This window comes from Equus quagga, chromosome 1 (assembly GCF_021613505.1).
Source record: "Equus quagga isolate Etosha38 chromosome 1, UCLA_HA_Equagga_1.0, whole genome shotgun sequence".
NCBI lineage: Eukaryota > Metazoa > Chordata > Mammalia > Perissodactyla > Equidae > Equus > Equus quagga.
In genome coordinates this window covers 49,645,909-49,665,790 of record NC_060267.1, presented here as the reverse complement: position 1 = coordinate 49,665,790, position 19,882 = coordinate 49,645,909, and the positions used below count along the sequence as shown (strand labels likewise).

Sequence of the window (19,882 nt, the reverse complement as noted above, 5' to 3'; positions counted from 1 at the left end):
TAGACCTATATTGCAAGAATCATTACTCACTATTTTTTACTCCCCATCTTTATCTTCCCATATCTCAAAGTCTCTATTCTTAGTTTATGTTAGTATCTGTTCATGATTATTTTCCTCAAGGGGGGTATATGAGTGATAGATACCTTCATATATCCTTCTTTCTTTTTAAAAGGAGAATATATTGGCTGAGATAGAATCTTAGATTCTAAGAGTCTAGCTTCGATTCTGCTGCCTTATAGGTTATGTTGTTGCATTTGAATGTCCAAATCTACTCTGATTTTAGGGTGGGTAATTTATTCTTTTTAAATTTTTTTCTTTCTTCCTTTCTTTTTTTTTGGCAGAGCTCAAAAGTTTTGTCAGGATATTTTCAGAGATGCATCTTTTCTCAATCAGCCCAACCTGGATTTTAGTAAGCTGTTTCTATCAGCAGGCTGTTTTTCTACAGTTTCAGGAAAATTTCTTCCTTAATTATTGCTTATCCTCTATGTGTTTCTCTCCTTCTGGAGAAGTTTTTTTCTGATGCAGTTCTCCAAATTTCTTCTCTTTCTTTTGTGATTTCATCTTCAGTTTTTTGTATGTGCTTCGAAATATTTCTTACACTTTATTTTCCAAGTTGTACGTTAAACTCCCACAGGTGACTGTACTCTCAGTTCCTCTAATGAAGTTTTTAGTTGGGTAATTATGCTTCCATTTTAGGTTCAGAAAGTCCTTTTGTGCTGAACTTGAGTCTCCTTAAACTGCTCTTATTTCTTTCATTCAAGTTGTGGATAGCTTGTTATTTTGCTGTTACATCAGGGCTCTGCTCTGGTTATTTGGAGCATTCAGATGCCCTCAGTCGTACAGATGCCAAGAAGCAGAGTTGTTTAATTAATTGATTAGTGTGCCAGTCACCTACTGAGGTACTTCAAAGAAGCATTCCTGTTTCCTGGACTCCTCTACTCTTCCAGCCTCAGTGGTAGGGAGGACTAAGCTCACCTCTGCAGTTACTTTTTGACCCCTTTGGGGTCAAAGACGTCAGGCATACTAACATGAAACTGATGTCAGCTTTCCTCCTGTCGATACACAGAACTCTTTGAGCCAAGCTCTTCTCAGAATTCTTTGCTTTCTAGTCCTTATCTCAGAGCTTCCTGGACAGGTCTGCAAATGAGAAAATCTAGTTCTAATTCCTTTCTCTCAGATACCAGCAAAACTCAAGATTTCACCTGTATTCAACCAGCTACCATAAGCCCTACAATCCTTTTGGCTTAGGAATGGCAGATAGATTGGAGTGGGGACTGTAGAGGAAGAGAACTGTGTTTAGGTTACCATCTTCCCAGATTCTGTCCTATTCTCTGTCCCTGTTATGCATCTCTATTATTTTTACAAATCAAAAACTGAACCCTTTTTTCATATATAAAATAAAGTGGTTTTATTGTATTTATGCAAAAGTCTCTTCTACTTGGTCACATTATTGAAAGTAAGATAGGCTTCAGTGGAAGTTCAATGTCATCTTCAGAAGAATAGCATACTGAAAAAGTACTAAGTCATTGATTCTTTGAGAGACTGGGTTGAGGTGAAATTCCCTGATGAAGGAAACTTAGACTTCAAAGTCCCAGTTTTACACTAGAATTAATTTTTACTACTGCTTGAAAAGAAAGGATTAACTTTAGAGGCCAGCTTTAGTTTCACTCCAAAAATCTGTCATTTTGGTAACTTTTTATTTTGTTTCTCTTACCAGGTGGTGTGGGGATGATGTGCTCATTGAGTGAACAAGGGAAGCAGCTAGCTATCCAGGTGTCTAATATCCTGGGGATGGATGTGTGTGGCATTGACCTGTTGATGAAAGATGACGGCTCCTTCTGTGTCTGCGAGGCCAATGCAAATGTAGGTTTCATCGCCTTTGATAAGGCTTGTAATCTAGATGTAGCTGGTATCATAGCGGACTATGCCGCCTCCCTTCTGCCCTCTGGCCGGCTCACCCGGCGTATGTCCCTGCTCTCCGTGGTGTCCACAGCCAGTGAGACTAGTGAGCCGGAGCTGGGTCCCCCAGCCAGCACTGCTGTCGACAACATGAGCGCAAGTTCCAGCTCTGTCGACAGCGACCCTGAAAGCACGGAGCGAGAGCTGCTCACCAAGCTCCCAGGGGGCCTATTCAACATGAACCAGCTGCTAGCCAATGAAATCAAACTCCTGGTGGAATGACTCCACCAGTAAATAATTAACCAACAAAACCCTTGTAAAACTTTCTTTTTCTTCTTTCTTTTTCCTTTTTTGTTTCTTTTTTTAAACCAACTTGCAATGCTGTTCATGGAAGATGCTCAGGAGAATGAGAGAAAATTGAGTAGGATTAGTTAGGAGAGGAGAAAGGGGAGATAGAATAGACCTCTGCTATTAAGATGTTACTTTCACTTACAAATCCTATAGATAAAGAGGCAGAAGAGGTAAGATACAGAAAATTGTCAGGCTCTTGTAGTTACCCTTTTAAATTACTCAAAAATGTGTATGCTCTCAGGCCATGAAGAACATATAAAATTTTTTCATGGTGTCTCTTGTTTTTGTACAGTTGGTACAAATTTCAGAGTAGCATAACTTCACATTGTGTTGCAAAGATTTGTAGTGGGTGAGGGAAACATCTACCTGAAGTACAGCAGTTTTTTAATACAAATCTGAAAATTCTGCCTTTACCATATTAACTAGCAGCTTTATGTTCATAGTTTATGAGATCTTGAAGGATTTATTATTTTTGTTTTTTCCCTTAATTTGGGTGGGAGGGAAACATGACTGTGACTCAATAAAGGTTTTTTAATGACAAAATTGGCATGTTTGCATGATAAAAGGGAAATGAACAGTATTGCAACGTCTGGTACACAAAATAACATTTACTCCAATGTAGATAAAATTACACTAGTTTAAAATATGTGCATTGACTTGTATTTGTTAGTGTTTTAGTCTTTTTTGAAAGATATATGCTCTGTTAATGTTGCATTTTTTTTTAATACGTGCTAGTCTAACATTCCCTGATCTATGCCTGCATCTTTAACAATGGCCAAAGTGAAGAAAATGCTACCTTTTTTGTTAACAAGACACTGACTTGAAATATGTGCATTTAAAGCCTTTTTTTTTTTCCCTTTTTTCTTTTGGTGGTTGGGCATTTAAACAATAAGGACAAGGAAAAATATTTTTAGGGGGCAAATCAAGGGCCTATAAGTTCCTAAGTATAAAGCGGAAGTGATTTCTAATACCAGTGTTATATATTTGCATTTTTCACATTTTAGGAGGGGGTATATGTGTGTGTGTGCACGCATGCATGTGTATGTGTTTTGCTTTTTGTTTTCACCAACCAATCAAAAAGGATAGATTCTAGAAAATGGAGCATGATGGGAAACAGTTTTTTAATTTAAGAAACAGATGAGTTGTTTTCGTAGCTATGCTCCACTGGGGTGGAGGTACTCACCTAAAGACATAAGGAGAATAGATGCTTCTTAGGCCTTTCTGTGTATCTATATGTTTGATTTTTTCCTTTGGTTCTGGACTGTTCAGTGTATAATTTATTCAAGGCTACATGCTTTTCTTCAATGCTTCTGGCTGTGCGTTTTCTCCTATTACACAGGTTTTGGGGTGGGATGGACTGGACGTTTTTGGTTTGGGGACTTATTTTAGCAGTGTTGAGTCTCTTATAGCCCTACTCTGAAGCCTTCAATACTCTTCACTCTTTATATTCCTTTACTTTCTGATTTATAAAAGCCCTGAAACTGCATATAATAGGAGCCTTTAAAACATGGGTAAAGCCATCCCAATGATGGGTTTGGAAGGTGTGTTAAGAAATGGAGATGCTCCAGAGCTCAACGTAATTTTTTTAAACAGCAAGTTCCATCTCCCTACAATCCTCTGAAGCTTTTACCCAAGTTGTTTCTTGCCTCTCCAGTGCTTTTTTTCCCTCAGATGGACCTTAAACATAATTTCTCGGACACTACTAGAGAGACTTCGAGGCAATAATAAAAGATCAGTATTAACCAGCTCTAACAGAGGTTTGATCATGCTTACTTGTACAGTTTTTCCCCCGTTTTAAAAAGGAATGTAATAAAATTTGTTTTTTCCATAGAATTAAATAATATTAAAATTGAGTGGAAGGTTGACTGTTGACAAATAGAATAGTACCTCTAATCTGTGCAGTGTCTCTTTTCACCTCAGAAAAAGATACATAAGAGGAGTTTCTAATTTATTTTTAGGATATTCTAATCTCATCTAAGAGAATTTGACTTGCACAGGGTTATTGTGGGACTTACATACATATATAAGTACCTCTGACTTATTAACAGAAAGAAATACTTGGTACTTCTTTCACTGAATGACCAGACTTTGAAGGACGCATACCATTTGGGATAGAGAAATAAATAAGGGAGAAATAACTGCTTAATTAAATCATCATTCATGTGTTTGTGTAGAGACCATCTGGTTGACATAAATTATGGTACATATACTTTGAATAGTTACATATCACATGTACATAGATTAATGAATTTTAAAACACAAATAAAACACCCTCTCTATTTGATGAAAAACTCAAGTTTCGTGTTGGGTTACCAGGAAAAATATAGGTAGCCTTTAAAAAAATCTTACCCAATTAAAATCAAGTATATCATAAAAAATATCTGAGATTACTTCACCTTTAGTTTTATTATTTATCCATCTTTTTGCATTCACACTATATTAAAATATAGTTTTACAAACATATTTCTGGATCGTGCACTCACATGTTAGAATGAGAAGGGCAGGAATGGTCATCTTAGACTTTAAAAACATGAATATCTTCTTGAATTCCCTCAAAAATTAAGGTAAAGAATATGAACAAATCATTCTGGAAGAACCCAAATAAAACAGCCCAGATGTTTAAGTGAAAGTTAAATATATTTTCGTATTATTTAATAACTTTTGTATAATCTTAATTGCTATTATAAGAGGTAAAATTGTATTTATCAAATATGTATAATCATTATCTCGCCAAAATCTGAATTATTGTAAAATTATTGTGTATTGTTAAAATTGTAATTCTGAATTGTATTTTGAAAGTAATTCTTTCTGATATTGTTTTTTATGTCATCATGATGAAAACTGGACTATACACACACACACATATATAAATATGAACTAATTTAAAATTTTTAATAGTTTTTTTCTTTTTTGGTGCCTAAAATTGATTGGTGATTTCTGCTGGCTTTTATTCCACTGAACTTTGAAATCTTTCTGTATATACTATCAATAAGAAAATACCCTGGAACATTAGAAAATCCTTCAAGAGACTTGCTTTCCTCAAACACTTTATCAGACTTTTGAGAAGGTATCGAAGGCGTTGAAAGAAGTAATTGACTTTCAAAATCATCTCTTCTTTTTCTCAAGAAGAAAACGATGAAAAAATAAATTCTCTTCATTCAGTGAATCCCCAGTTTGGGGTCTGGGGAGCTTAGAGACATTGTGAAATCAAATCTTGTGTTACAATTTTCTTCTGGCTCACTCTTTTGAGAAGGTTTATGGGCTATATGGCTGGTGAGACACGATCCCCTCCTAAGAAAATGTAGGTGCTCAGACAGGTAACCTCTGCTGCTACTGTTTTTATTTGTTTGTTTGTTTGTTTAATTTCATTTAAAATTTGTTTTTATTATAGTAGGATATTTTTAAATGTAATATATTTCAGGATTTATAACCAGGTTCACTGCTTTCTTTCTTTTTTTTCTTAAACAAAACAAAACAAAGTTTCATTTGAGATACATTTAGGCGCCTTTGAAGCTTGGATTTTGGAATGTTTCAGTAGTGGACAGAAATCTGCTGTTGGAATCTTCTAGTCTTCCAGGTTTAATTTGAAATGTTTTTAGTTTTGTTTTGGATTTTTGTGTGGTATTTTATTTCCTTTATGCCAATGCCCTTTTGCCATGCTGTTTTGGGGTGGCTGCCTAACTCTAGTGAAAATTCTTTCTATATTAACGAAAGTTTGATGTTTTAAATTCCTTAATGTTTTTGCATTTTTAAAATTGTTTTTAAAGAAATATTCTAACTGCTTGCACTGTTACTGTTCTTTACCAGCCTTTTCAGGAGCCAAAAAAACAAAAACAAACAAACAAAAAAATACCCAGAGAAAAAACTTTCCTTCTCCCCCTTCCTGATGATGAGTGAGAAGTATTGAGAACTTTCGGGGTCAGTGCCCTTCTAAACTCCCCTTCCCCCAATAATGCAGCTGTATAATGAATGGTAAATGCAGCGGTTTGGATTCAGGCGCAGCCCCAGCCTGCTTGCAGGTAATTTGACTCTTCCTCCTTTCTTTCCATCCCAAGGCTAACTTTACTTTCTTTTTTTAAAATTTCTTTTCTTTATGTACTTTAAAGGCAACCATGGGTTTGTAATAACTCTCATTTTAAAAAATAATGCATAAATGTATCTAGCACATAATTTGATTGAAGAACTTTGGGGGTCAAGTTTTTATTGTTTGGGATGAACTCAGGACTTTCTTTGGGGATTTGCTTTAGCCATTTAGATAACTCCATTCCTTGCATATATGTCTATAATTAAGTATTCAGAGTGTGACTTTTTTGGCTTTGTTTTTGTTTTGGGTTTGTTTGTTTCTTCCATTGTGCTACTCTGGCTTAAGCTTTTTCAGGGGTTGGTGTTCCGAATACACAGCTCACAGTATAAAGACATCAATTAGGAGTTGACAGGTATGGAAAACTAGAGTTTTGAAAAGGTAAAATTAGGTTCTAGGTTATATGTTGTAAAAACTCACCATAGCATTCAGTTGATGTTAGTGCTTCTCTTTTTGTGACATCATTATGGAAGTGAAAGGGAATAATGAGACAAAGATAATAGAAACTATTCCAGTTATTTTAAGAGCAGTGTGATTTCAGAACTAATCATTTTAGCATTTTTGGGACACTAGTTCTAACAGAGATGTGAGCAGTTTGAGAGTATCATAAAATAATTGTGTAAACATTCAAAAATTACAGATTTGAACAGATTGGAGGGCATTTCTGAAGCACAAGATCATTAAGCAGATGAACTAAGGCCATAAAACAAAGTTAGTGGCAGGAATTGGAATATAAATTGTCTAGTTTAATGGCCTTTTTATTAGTTAATATGCTATCTACTCCTCTGTCTACCCAAGTCCACCTACCCTTTCCTCCTTTTCCTGTCCTTCCTAAAGTTTTAGCTCTAATATGAGTTACCATTTTGGGAGATAATCTTCTTTCTAATAGGTAGAATTGTAGTGACAGTAACCAGGACCTTTTCAAGATATAATTCTGCATAATTTTATCCTGTGGCTTTGGATGTCCTATCCAAAGAGGCTATAAGTCCAATAAACCACTAGTCAGTGAATAGGAAATCCAGGCTTATAATGCTATTTCTACAGCTGAAGGCATAAAATAAATCATTAACCTGTTTTGTGCTTCAGTTCACTCATGTAAAATAGCAACAGTCACTCCCCTAAGCATCTTAAGACAAAAATATTTATCTGTTGAACTGAAGTTTACTAACAAAGGAATCCCACCTGCACTCCTGCAGGAATTTGTGATGTATACTAAAAAAGGCTTGTACAGCAGGACCTTGTTCTCTTGCTGCTTAGAATGGCTAGCATTAGGATGTGTGGACTGTGTGATTGCATGGGCCATGGAGAATTTAACAGTCTCCATTCTTCTGCCCCTATGAGGATCATTGACTTGTTAAGAATGATCTTGCTTTCAGATATCACCATATTCACTTATTAGATGAGCCTTATATAGCATATATACCTGGCTGCTATTGTGGGGTTTGGGAACATGAGGGGTGGGGTGAATTGTTGTTGTTTTAGGTTTCAGTCAGACAGACATCCCTGTGCCCCAGTTCCCAGAAGCACAGCAGGCCTCTAGGAGCATCCGTGGGAACGGCGCAGTCCTGACATCACCAACTCTTCTGCTCAGGCTCATCCCATATACAGAGGTCAAAGGGTGGGGTTTGAGATTGGGGGAAGGAATGAGAAAGTAGAAACAATGTCACTGCATTGCCACTGTTGACTAGCCTTTGGTGCTTATGTCAGTGTTTGTTTTGTTTTTAAGTTGGCAAAACTGTACCTATTTTTATTTTGGGGTAAAGGTAGTGGGAGGGTGGAACAAAAACAAGCCATTACTATTATTGCTAGTTCATTACTGGATACTGTTCTTTAGTAGCTAATACAGAATAAATTTGAAACGTAGACCCCAGTGACAAAGAGAATGGGCATAGAAATGAGTCTCAGGATTTTAACAAACAGAAAACGTTTATGTGGTGTTAATTTCCAGTTCTGTAACTGCTACTACATTTGTCACTCTGTCTCCCTTTTTCACCCTAATTCTTCTATATATGTATACAGTTTGAGGAAATGTGCATTTGTGGTCAGTCCTTTTTAAAGGACATAATAAACTTACTACTTTTTTGCAAAAAATATACCCAGTGCTTATATGGGCATACAAATGCTACCCTATTTTAAATGTAGGTGGCGTATGTGTTCGTGTTTTAATGTATTCAGAGCCATTGGGCAATAAGCAGTCCAGAACATTGAAAACTCAAGCAGGTAAAGCACCTAACACCCTTAGTTTCTAGAATTACTTTTAAAAACTCCTTTATTGCTGCATCCTCCACAATTCTTGTGGTAGTCTCTGCACTTAAAATTTGTAGGAGTTGTAGACTACCTGGTTAAAATTGTAAATTATGTATTTATTTGTAAGATTGTAGGGATAGGTGAAGAAGGAAAGTGTAACAGAAAAGAAATGGCTCCTTGAGATGGCAACTGCTGAGTGTCTAAATCTTTCCACTTTTTTTTTTTTTTTTTTAATTTTCTCAGCTTAGCATGAACATTGATCATACATTGTTTGATTTCCTGTGATGGGGATTTTTGTTGTTTTGACTTCTGGTGGGGAGGTCTTGGGAAAACATGAGGAAGTTCATGCACAGGTGAAGATATGAAATGTTAAAGGAATTTTTCTGTTTAATCTGAAATAGTAAGCAAGAACTTTTTCTATATACCCTTCTGCTGCAGCAGAGAGATAAACTGGTAGGTGGCAGCAGAAGAAGGAGTTCTTCAGATTGATGGCTACCGACAGAATCTACATAGAAGAGAGAGAGCATGGCATACCAAGTGAAGCAAAGGGGGCACAAAATAGAAACAAGACTCAGATAGCTGGATTTTGGCTCTAAATGGTAAGTTACTTTCAACTAAGAATGTGTTTTCAGTCTGATACTGGTATTGTGTAAGTCACTGTAGGGTGTAATCATAAATAGGTCCTTGCCTTAGGATGAATTTGTCCTAACTAGGGTACTATCATTCTTTACTTAGAAAAAAAATTAGAACGTGCAAAATTAGGGATTTCTCCCTAGTATATTGATGTATGTGAACCTTTTTTCCCCTCTAGGTTTATTGAGGTATAATAAACAGATGAAATTGTAAGATATTTAAAATGTACAACATGATGATTTGATACACGCATACATTGTGAAAAAATTCCCCCCACTGAGTTACTAATACATCTGATATGTGAACCTTAATGATGGCAAAAATTATGATATCTTATAGTAAATCTGATTTTTAAAAAATCTGCAAGATAAATGACATATGCATTGTTAACCACTTTGTAAAAATAAAATCTATCCTCTTTTTAGTGGGAGTACTGGGAGGATAACAACAAAAATATGTAATTTGAAAAATCATGGGGTAAAAGATGATCTTTTCGGGGCTGGCCTGGTAGCATAGCAGTTAAGTTTGCGTGCTCCACTTTGGCAGCCCAGGGTTCGCTGGTTCCAATCCCAGGCACTGACCTACACACTGCTTATCAAACCATGCTGTGGCAGTCGTCCCACATATAAAGCAGAGGAAGATGGGCACAGATGTTAGCTCAGGGCCAGTTTTCCTCAGCAAAAAGAAGATTGGTGGCAGATGTTAGCTTAGGGCTAATCTTCCTGTAAAAAATCTTTTCTTCAGTTGGCTGTCTCTCTTTTGTCTAGTCCCATTTCCTTGTCATTGTGTCTGCTTATCAGTTCCACTCTGTGATCACTTTTCTCTCTTGCTTATTGCCTCTGCTCTTCTGCTCTTCTTCTTTCTTTGCTTGTGCTTCTGCCTCCCCGTTTTTGTATCTCTGTTCCACCTCAGTCTCTGTATGCTTCCCTCTCTCATTCATTCCCTTTGAAGTTTACTTCTCCAGTGTTGCCATTTTCATCTTTGCCTGCCTCTTTTTCTTTGTGTGTGTGACTGTGTGTGTTTGTGTGTGTGTGTCTCCCCCTTTTCATTTGCATTCTCTGTCTATCTGCTGGGGTAAATAGCTTTATTTCCTTTGTGTATGAATCAGAGTGGTGATTCTCTACACTTTAGAATTTGATGAGGCTGAATTCTAAGAAATCAAATGATATTTTGAAGTCTCGAGAGTTAAAGAATGTAAGTTTCAACTCTTAAATTCATAATAAAATACAAACTTACTCACTCACTTGTTAATTTTAACTATAGTATACTTTATTGTTCCTGGCAACCAAGCTGTTTAAGATCGCTTAGAAAGAAAAGGCATATGGTTCTTTTTTTTTTCTTTTTTTGCTTTTTCTCCCCAAATCCCCCCAGTACATAGTTGTATATTTGTTTTTTAGTTGTGGGTCCTTCTAGTTGTGGCATGTGGGATGCCGCCTCAGCATGGCTTGATGAGTGGTGCCATGTCCACGCCCAGGATCCAAACCAGTGCAACCTTAGGCCCCTGAAACGGAGCACGCGAACTTAACCACTCGGCCATGGGACCGGCCCGGCATATGGTTCTTAATCTTATCTAGACTTTTCAGTTCAAATTGTCTCTGATTTTTAAATTTTCTTATGAAACCAAAAAATGAGCAAAGCAGTCAGTATTTTATAGACATTTATGAAAGAAAATCAGTTTTTTAAATTGAGGTATAATTGACAGAACATTATACTAGTTTCAAGTGTACAACATAATGATTCAGTACTTGTATACATTGTGAAATGATCACCACAGTAAGTTAACATTTGTTACCATATATCATTATAAAATTTTTTTTGATGAGGACTTTTTTTTTTTTTGAGGAAGATTAGCCCTGAGCTAACTACTGCCAATCCTCCTCTTTTTGTTGAGGAAGACTGGCCCTGAGATAATATCCACTCCCATCTTCCTCTACCTTATACATGGGACGTCTACCACAGCATGGCTTTTGCCAAGTGGTGCCATGTCTGCACCCGGGATCCAAACCAGTGAACCCTAGGCTGCCGAGAAGCAGATGTGCGAACTTAACCGCTGTGCCACTGGGCCGGCCCCTGATGAGGACTTTTAAGACCTACAGTCTTAGCAACTTTCAAATATGCAATACAGTATTATTAACTATAGTCACCATACTATACATTACACCTCCATGACTTACTGATGTCATAACTGGAGAAAAAAATCAATTTTTAGTCTTTCAGGTGAAAGTTAAAAGTAACTGATCTAAATCTTTTTTCTAAAATACATATATTTATATTTTAGTAGTATTTGTATTAGCTTTCTTAAAGTAGCACACACATAATTTTTTTCAAGTTTTATAAATGGTGAAAACAGGACATCCAGAGGAGAAATTATTATTTAAAGAAAAAGAATCCTGACCACTATTAATATCTGCAGTAACAGATTGAGCTACTGCCCTGCAAAGGCCTCCCATAGAAATTTAGAATTTTTAAGCTGTAAGGTCATATAGTATAATCTTGAATGTGCTGGTAAGGAAACTGAAGTTCAGAAAAGTTGATACCTTGGCCAAGATTACAGAGCCAAGAGTAGGACCAAGTCTCCTAACTGCCAGTACAGTGCTCTTTGCGTTATATACCATGCATCTTTCAAAATCTACTGTAGTCACTGAACAAGTGAAGTGTGCTGCAGCGAGAGCTGTGATGTCACAGAGTTGTCACTTTTGTGCTTGTGGTTATCTAATATAGGATAGGGAGTCTATTCAAATAAAGGATATTAAGACAAGCTGTAGGTGGCCATTTTAGATGGTTTGTGTGTAGAATTAATGAGTATATCAAGGTTTACATGATTTGGTAATGAGAAGATGTCTGTTGTTAAGACAAAATGCAAAGAGGCCTTCAGGTTCTTTGCAATTTCTGGTTAAGGGAGAAGAGTAATGGATTCCTTAGATCTAGTATATGATTCTTCTACCTCTCCTCTTGCTTACTGCTGTTCCTATTGTAGAAAACGAATCAATCTACAACAAAGATAAAACTTTATATTGTTCTTACATTCCTTTTTTTTCTTGCAGATTTTTAGGCTAGCAGTGGGGGAAGTGGGTAGTTAAATGGGATGATTGGGTAAACTTGGATAATAGGATAAATAGTAACATGAAACCAGAATAACTGATATCATTGTCTAGAATAACTGATATCATTGTCTAAATGTAATGAAAGCTGTATATTATTATGTTCCATACTAATATACAAAATGTTATTTGGCATTAGGATAAACATTTTTAGTAGAAGGTGACTTCTTTTTACACGTTTTTTAAAAAAAAGAAACAGAATTCACCATACATTCACAAACATCAGGACTAAAGAAAAAAAGTGTTGGCTGTAGTGTTGGCAACATCTTGATGCAGTAAACAATATGATGGACTTATAAATTGAACTATTGATTCTTCATTCACTAGAGAGAACAAATTCCAGGCAGTTAGAATAGTTTCTCCTGAAGAAGGATCGAGTATTTGGGAAATAAGATTGCTCCTATAAGCCAGTCATAGATTTAAACTTTTAAATTTTTTTTTTTGAGGAAGATTATCCGTGAGCTAACATCTGCTGCTAATCCTCCTCTTTTTGCTGAGGAAGAATGGCCCTGAGCTAACATCTGTGCCCATCTTCTTCTATTTTTTATATGTGGGACGCCTGCCACAGCATGGCTTGTAAGCATGCGTAGGTCCACACTCAGGATCTGAACCAACGAATCCCGGGCTGCTGAAGCAGAACGTGTGAACTTAACTGCCATGCCACCAGGCCGGCCCCTAAACTTTTTAAATTTTTAATGATAACATTAAATGTCTTCAAAGTCAGAATCAGATTATACCTTAATATACCTTTTTCAGCTGAGATTACCAAGATAAAGTCTAGTAATTACAGAAAAACTGGTTGTGTTTTTTTCTTTGGTAATCTAGACAATTTGTAATATCACATTAGTTAGTTATCTTTCTTTTTTTTCCTCCTCCTAATTATAAACACTGTTTCAATCTGTGATTTAAGTGAGCTGTATGTGTTTTCCCCCCAGGTTCTTTTGAAGTAACCAGTGATCCTTTTTGCTTATTACCTCATTCACAGACTGGATGAAGATAGATTTGACTGTATGCTTTTTCAAATGGAGCATAGAAATACACAGAACAAGGAAGCAGTAGCTGTGACCTGTTTGAGTCAACGTGTTTTCTAAAATAAAAACACCAGAATTGGAAATGAAATAGCATGGAGTGTGATTTGTTCTCTTGGCAGCTATTTCTACACACTCCATCATCTGTGAATTCCCTTCAGTCCACATATCTAGACTTGAAGTCCAGCTCCCTGTGTGTCGTTCTCTTCATTCTTTTCATTTCTTCACTTTTTGCAAGATGAAGTTCCTTTGGTTCTTGACAGACTGATCTCTCTATAATGTATTCTAACATGATTACTCTTTATTTTGGCATATAGACAGGCACAGGCACTAAAATATCTATTACATGGATTTTCCTCTGCCCCTTTCATCATACTTTATCTGTCCATGCTTAATAATTGTTGCTGTTTTTGTTTTATCTCTGAAGAAACACAGCCTTTTTTCTGTTTCACTCTGACAAGGCTCTGGCACACACTCGTCACAGCATTGCTCCCTACATGTTAATCTTTTTGTGGCTAGAGACCATGTCTGATCTAGTATATTTGAACTGTAGGGGGTCTGATACATAACATGTGTATACAGAGGCAACCTTAGTACTTGTGACAAAGAATGGGCTTTGTAGTCAGATATTAATACAAATTCTAACTTCATTACTGGTTACATGACCTTTGGAAAAGTCACCTTCAAGCCATAGGGGGCTGTTTGTGAAAAATGGAAGTAATTGTACCTGCTTCACTAGGTTAATGTTTGAGGATTAGCTATGCTATAGTATATGTATATTGCTTAGCACATAGTTGAGTATTGAAGAAACACCAACTGTCCTTTAATTCTGTAAATTTTGGCTATTGATATTTTATTCAAGACTGCTGAATCTTTTCATCTCAGAATTGGAGTTTATAAGGTTTTCTTTCTTGATTTCCTTTCAGTTTTCCTATTTAAGCTGCTTTCGCAAGATCTTATGGTTGAAATGTTGTGTGTTTGTGGCATTTCTCCTAATCTAGATTGATTATTCCTTATGTCCACACTCCATTGGCTGAGGAGTTTTGTATAAGAAAAAACCTTTTATCTCATGTTTTCTCTGGATTTTTTTCCTTGTCAGCTCATAACAAAAATATTTTTTCTTGTTCCTAAACCAGGAGAATTAAATCAGTAAGGAATATGCATGCCATGTACTATTAAGAATAATTTAGGATATTGTGACTTGTTTTCCCAAAAATAATTTGAGATGACTTAACAGAGATGTATTAAAACAAATGGAAAAGATTGGGATGAAGCCAAAATAGAGGGAAAAAAATAAGGTGAAACAAGCATTCTTTACATTTGCTTAGAGGTGGAATCAAATTGGCAAAGAGTGGAATAAGATCATTAGAAGATTCGTGCTTAAGATAGAATCAAATTTCTTGCACAGGAAAAGTAATATTTCCTGATCCTCAGATGTCCCACAATGCAGGTCAATATCCTGACACTAAAATACAGTCCAATAAAAGCAGTCCGGTAAGAAGTCCTCTTGATGGTCTGAGCTGATCCAATGATAACATTTACAATTTTCTCAAAGTATCCTAGAACCACCCACATCATAATCACTTGAATTATTTGTCTAGAATATAGATTCTAGGGCCCTAGACATGAATTTTTGGATTGCCAAAAATATATGTTTTGACAAACTCTTCAAGTGACTTAGTCATACTAACGTTTGAGAACCACTACCCTAAATCTGGTCAGCACTAGTGTCTTTAAGAAATACTGCTCCAGGGGCCGGCCCTGTGGCCGAGTGGTTAAGTTTGCGTGGTCTGCTTTGGCAGCCCAGGGTTTCTTCTGTTTGGATTCTGAGCATGGACATGGCACCACTCATCAGGCCATGCTGAGGTGGAGTCCCACATGCCACAACTAGAAGGACCCACAACTAAAACTCTACAACAATGTACTGGGAGCTTTGGGGAGAAGAAGGAAAAATTTTTAAAAATCTTAAAAAAAAAGTACTGCTCTAGAACTTGTCAAACTTACTCTGTGAAAGGACAAATAGTAAATATTTTAGTCTTTGACACATACATATAGTCTGTGTTGTCTTTTTTTAATGTATTTTTAAAATAACCCTTTAAGGACAAAATTGTCCCGTTCGCATCAACATGGATGGACCTTGAGGGTATTATGTTAAGCGAAATAAGCTAGACAGAGAAAGACGAACTCTGTATGACACCGCTCATAGGTGGAAGTTAACATATAGACAAGGAGAACTGATCGGTGGTTACCAGGGAAAGGGGGGGGGGGGGTTGGCGGGAGGGCACAAAGGGTGAAGTGGTGTACCCGCAACATGACTAACAATAATGTACAACTGAAATCTCACAAGGTTGTAATCTATCATAATCTTAATTAAAAAAAACAACAACAGAATTTCACAAATAAAAGAGTGAAGATAACTAGAAATTGTAAATAAAGTTAACATAACAAACATCATAAAAAAAAATAACCCTTTAAAAATGTGAGAACCGTTCTTAGCTCATAAGTTGTATGGAGCAGGCTGACCCCTCTGCTAGAGGAATGGGTGGATTGAATGTACCTTAGGCAATGATCCCTGAATTTCAGTTCTCTAAATTGAGACTTTGGTAATAGTGGAGTTTGAGGATATTTGCTGTGGTAGGAAAACGGATGTGTTGAAATGCTATGTAGTGAACTAAGAATGATGCTTTAGTAGTCAAGGAAGGTGGAAGAGTTGATATTCTCATGAAAGCCTAACTAGAAATATCTGAACAGAAAGGTAGAACTTGTATGACCAGAAAGTGCTAAGGCACTGAGTCCTTCAAAGTTCTTAGGACTTTAAAGCTCAGTAAACAATGACTTTAGTAGTACAAACAGATGGCCTTGGTGGGTTGTTTAATTTTTTAAGTTCCTGTGTCCTCAGCTACTAATTACCCAGGAAGAATCCTTTAAAGTTCAGGGCTCCATGAAGTAAGCCCTTATAGGGCCATGACAGTACTCAGCTATTGATATTTCATGACATCTAAAACATCTAACGTGGTATAGGGCTGGCCCCATGGCTGAGTGGTTAAGTTCACACTCTGCATCGGCAGCCCTGGTTTTGCCAGTTCAGGTCCTGGGTGTGGACATGGCAATGCTCATCAGGCCATGCTGAGGCGGCATCCCACATGGCAAAACCAGAAGGACCTACAACTAGAGTATACAACTATGTACTGGGGGGCTTTGGGGAGGAGAAGAAGAATGAAAAAGAAAGATTGGCAACAGATGGTAGCTCAGGTGCCAATCTTTAAAAAGAGAGAGTGTGGTATAAATTTGAGAGACAGCATGGATTAGGCCATTGAAATCTGTTCCTGAAAGTTGTGTAGAGTCAAGAGACGTGGATGGTTTTGGATACTCTTCCCCACTTGCTTATTGATTATTGTCATTTTAAAAGTTAACTGTTAGAGCATCCATGCGAGTATCACTTTGGATACTTCAACAGGCAGACACCAAGATGGAGTCAGAGGTGCTAGAGGTGTATTGAAGGAGATGCCTGTGAAGGATACAAGGGAGGAAGAGCAGCAGCCAGGGAAAGCCATCAAACCGCAACGTGGGTCTGACACCTGTGAAAGAAGAGAAGAAAGTTGAGTAGAAAGAGCATCAGACCTGAGCTGCTCTCAGAAAGTCTCTGCCAGTCTGTTGAGGAATCTTAGAGTGGATTACCCATTATAGTAGGCCTGCATTGGAGAGAAACTGTCTGACTCATCTGCAGGTAGCAGCCTGGGGAGAAAGCAGGACCTCCATGTGAGTGCCACAGCAGATCAGAAAGAATGGTAGCTAGCAGCTGCTTGCATCAGGTTTCCTTTTTTCTTTTTTCCTAGCTTTATTGAGATACAGTTGAAATATAAAATTATATTAGTTTAAGGTATATAACAATGATTTGGTACATATATTGTGAAATTGTTACCACAATAAGTTTAGCTAACATCTATCACCTCACACAGTTATAAATTTTTTTCTTGTGATGAGAACTTTTAAGATCTCTCTCGGCAACTTGCAAATATACAATACAGTATTGTTAATTGTAGTCACCATGCTGTACATTGCATCCCCAGCACTTATTCACCTTATAACTGGAGGTTTATACTTTTCGACCACCTTCACCCATTCCCCCTCGCCCTTTTGCCCCCAACTCCCAGCCCTGGCAACCACAAATCTGATCTGTTTCTATGAGTTTGGTTTGTTTTTAGATTCCACGTATAAGTGAAATCATGCACTATTTGTCTTTCTCTGTCTGACTTATTTCACTTAGCATAATGCCCTCAAGATCCATGATGTTGCAAATGGCACGATTTCCTCCTTTTTTGTGGCTGGATAATCCATTATGTGTATATACCACCTTTTCTTTATCGATTCATCTGTCAGTAGGCACTCAGGTTGTTTCTATATCTTGGCTATTGTAAAAATAGTGCAGTGAACCTCAAACATAAACATAAACATTGCGTCTTTTCTTCCCAATGACACCTACGATACCGTAAGATCTGCCAGATTATATAGCCAAGTTGCAGGGCTATCTGCATTGCAGCCCAAATCTTCTACAGAGCCCTTTCTTGCTCTAGGCCTTCCTCGAACCAAGTAGCCTTTCATATCATCCAGTATGTAAGCTGTAATAGTGTTTCTAGATGGAATGTATTGCTTCTAGAATCTAGAGAGATCCATCAGGTATTGTGCTTGTTTCCTTGTAGCAGGTGATGCAAATGTAGCAAGCTGTCTTGTACTTTGACAGGATATTCCAGCATGCCCCTTACACTGGTCTCCTAAAAATTTGATAAGAATGGCAGATCCCCAAATCCTTGTAAAGTTTGTCTCCTACCCTTTGAAACACATATCTCAGAAAGGCCTCTGGTGTGCTAAGCTACCTTATGCTCATTTTGTCCAATCAGCATGATGTCATTGATGTAATGCATTTATGTAATATTCTGTGGAATGTCCAGATGGCCTATAATTTATATCATCAAAGGCGCAAGGGTTAACATATCCTTGGAGCAAAACTAATTGAATGTCCATTCTGTGTGGATGCAAACTATTTTTGGTCTTCCTTCCTGATCAAGATAAAAAAAAATGCATTTACCAAATCAATGGCTGTATATGATGTACCTAAGACCTAGTATGCCTGCCATGTGCAGGCATTGGCTAAGAGTAAACCAGGAAGAGACTGGCCTTAGTGTGAATCCTGAGGTAGAGCCAAAGAGAGGCAGCTGGAGGCTGGCCAGCCAACTACATTTTTCACAGCACATTTTAGGAGAGGTCTGATTGACAATCATCTGTGGCTGCCACAGTCCTCGTGGTAAACAAGTAGTTCTCAAAAAGAGAATAAACTGGAAAGTAAAGTCCACCGATACCCCTCCCTCTCCTCCTCACCCTACTCCCTGGATGGGATCATTGTTAACATTTTCTTGCACATCATCCCAGTATTTCTAAATTCATCTATAAGGCATGTCTTTTTTTCCTTAACCCAGTGGAATCATGATATAAACGGTGTTCCGTAACTTCACAATATATCTTGAACATCTTACCTTACCAGTAGGTACACTGCTACCTCAATTTTTTACACAGCTACATAAAATTCTACCATTTGCTTCTGTCATAATTTATTTCCTTGGCTTTTGTTAGATGAAATATTCCACTATTTTTCCAATAAATTTCCCCTCTTTGTTTCTGTTACATGCAACAAAAGAATTTTAATATAAGTAAAAGGACTGTTGGGTCCGGCCCAGTGGCATAGTGGTTAAGTTTGGCATGCTCCACTTCAGCAGTCTGGGTTCATGGGTTCAGATCCCAGGCACAGACCTACACCTCTCGTCAAGCCATACTGTGGCAGCAATCCACATACAAAATGGAGGAAGATTGGCGCAGATGTTGGCTCAGGGCCAGTCTTCCTCAAACAGAAAGAGGAGAATTGGCAATAGATGTTTGCTCAGGGCCAATCTTCCTCACAAAATAAAAAAAGACTGAGAACAAGAAAATAAACTTTGTCAATTTTCTTAGAATAACCAATTGAAAATTATTTGAACACAAATTGAGCATTGCTAGAGAGGTAACCCTTTGGGGGAAAAGTCTGTATACTAATGGTAAAAAATAAATAGTACCTTGGAAAACTATGGAGAAGCTTTCCATGGGTATTTCCAAAATGAATCCCAAAATTTGGTCATGTGATTAATTATCACAGGATGAGGAAAAAAGGACATAGGTTGATAAAAAAAAAAATAATGTCTTGCTTCTGCAAACCAGGAGAAGTCTTGGACTGACCTGAGTGGCAGTAGATCTAGTGGAGGGTAGCTGAACCATAACAGGGATGTGGTAGGGTTAAAGAGTTACCAAGTTTAATTAACATCTAGGGACCATAAAATACGAACAAGAATAGTAAAGTCATTCGTACCAGTTCAGTAAAATCACTTATTTAAACAGACATTCAGGGAATATATTCAAAATCCCTATTTGGCATAATTAGGGTATGGGATTATAATGAAAGCAGAAAGAAAAGAAAGACTTCCAACCAATTCAGTATTTCCAAAACAATTTTATGG

At 37.1% G+C, this 19,882-nt stretch overlaps 2 protein-coding genes across 5 annotated transcripts in view; both read left to right on the top strand.

Moving 5' to 3' along the window:
- The window catches only part of RIMKLB (ribosomal modification protein rimK like family member B), a 59,223-nt gene extending 56,147 nt beyond the window's left edge, over nt 1-3,076 (top strand). For all 3 annotated transcript variants that reach the window (XM_046663455.1, XM_046663451.1, XM_046663444.1), the window contains exon 6: nt 1,718-3,076. In XM_046663455.1, the coding sequence (XP_046519411.1) occupies nt 1,718-2,181 (464 nt within the window). In that variant the 3' untranslated portion in view covers nt 2,182-3,076. The remainder of the gene's footprint in view (nt 1-1,717) is intronic.
- Nucleotides 3,077-4,253: 1,177 nt separating this feature from the next.
- Nucleotides 4,254-19,882, top strand: part of A2ML1 (alpha-2-macroglobulin like 1) — a 79,470-nt gene continuing 63,841 nt past the window's right edge. Inside the window, exons 1-3 of one of the 2 annotated variants that reach the window (XM_046663420.1) lie at nt 4,254-6,269; nt 8,474-8,551; nt 9,017-9,177. The gene's annotated coding sequence lies outside the window, so the exon portion shown is untranslated. The other variant, XM_046663431.1, reaches the window with a different exon arrangement.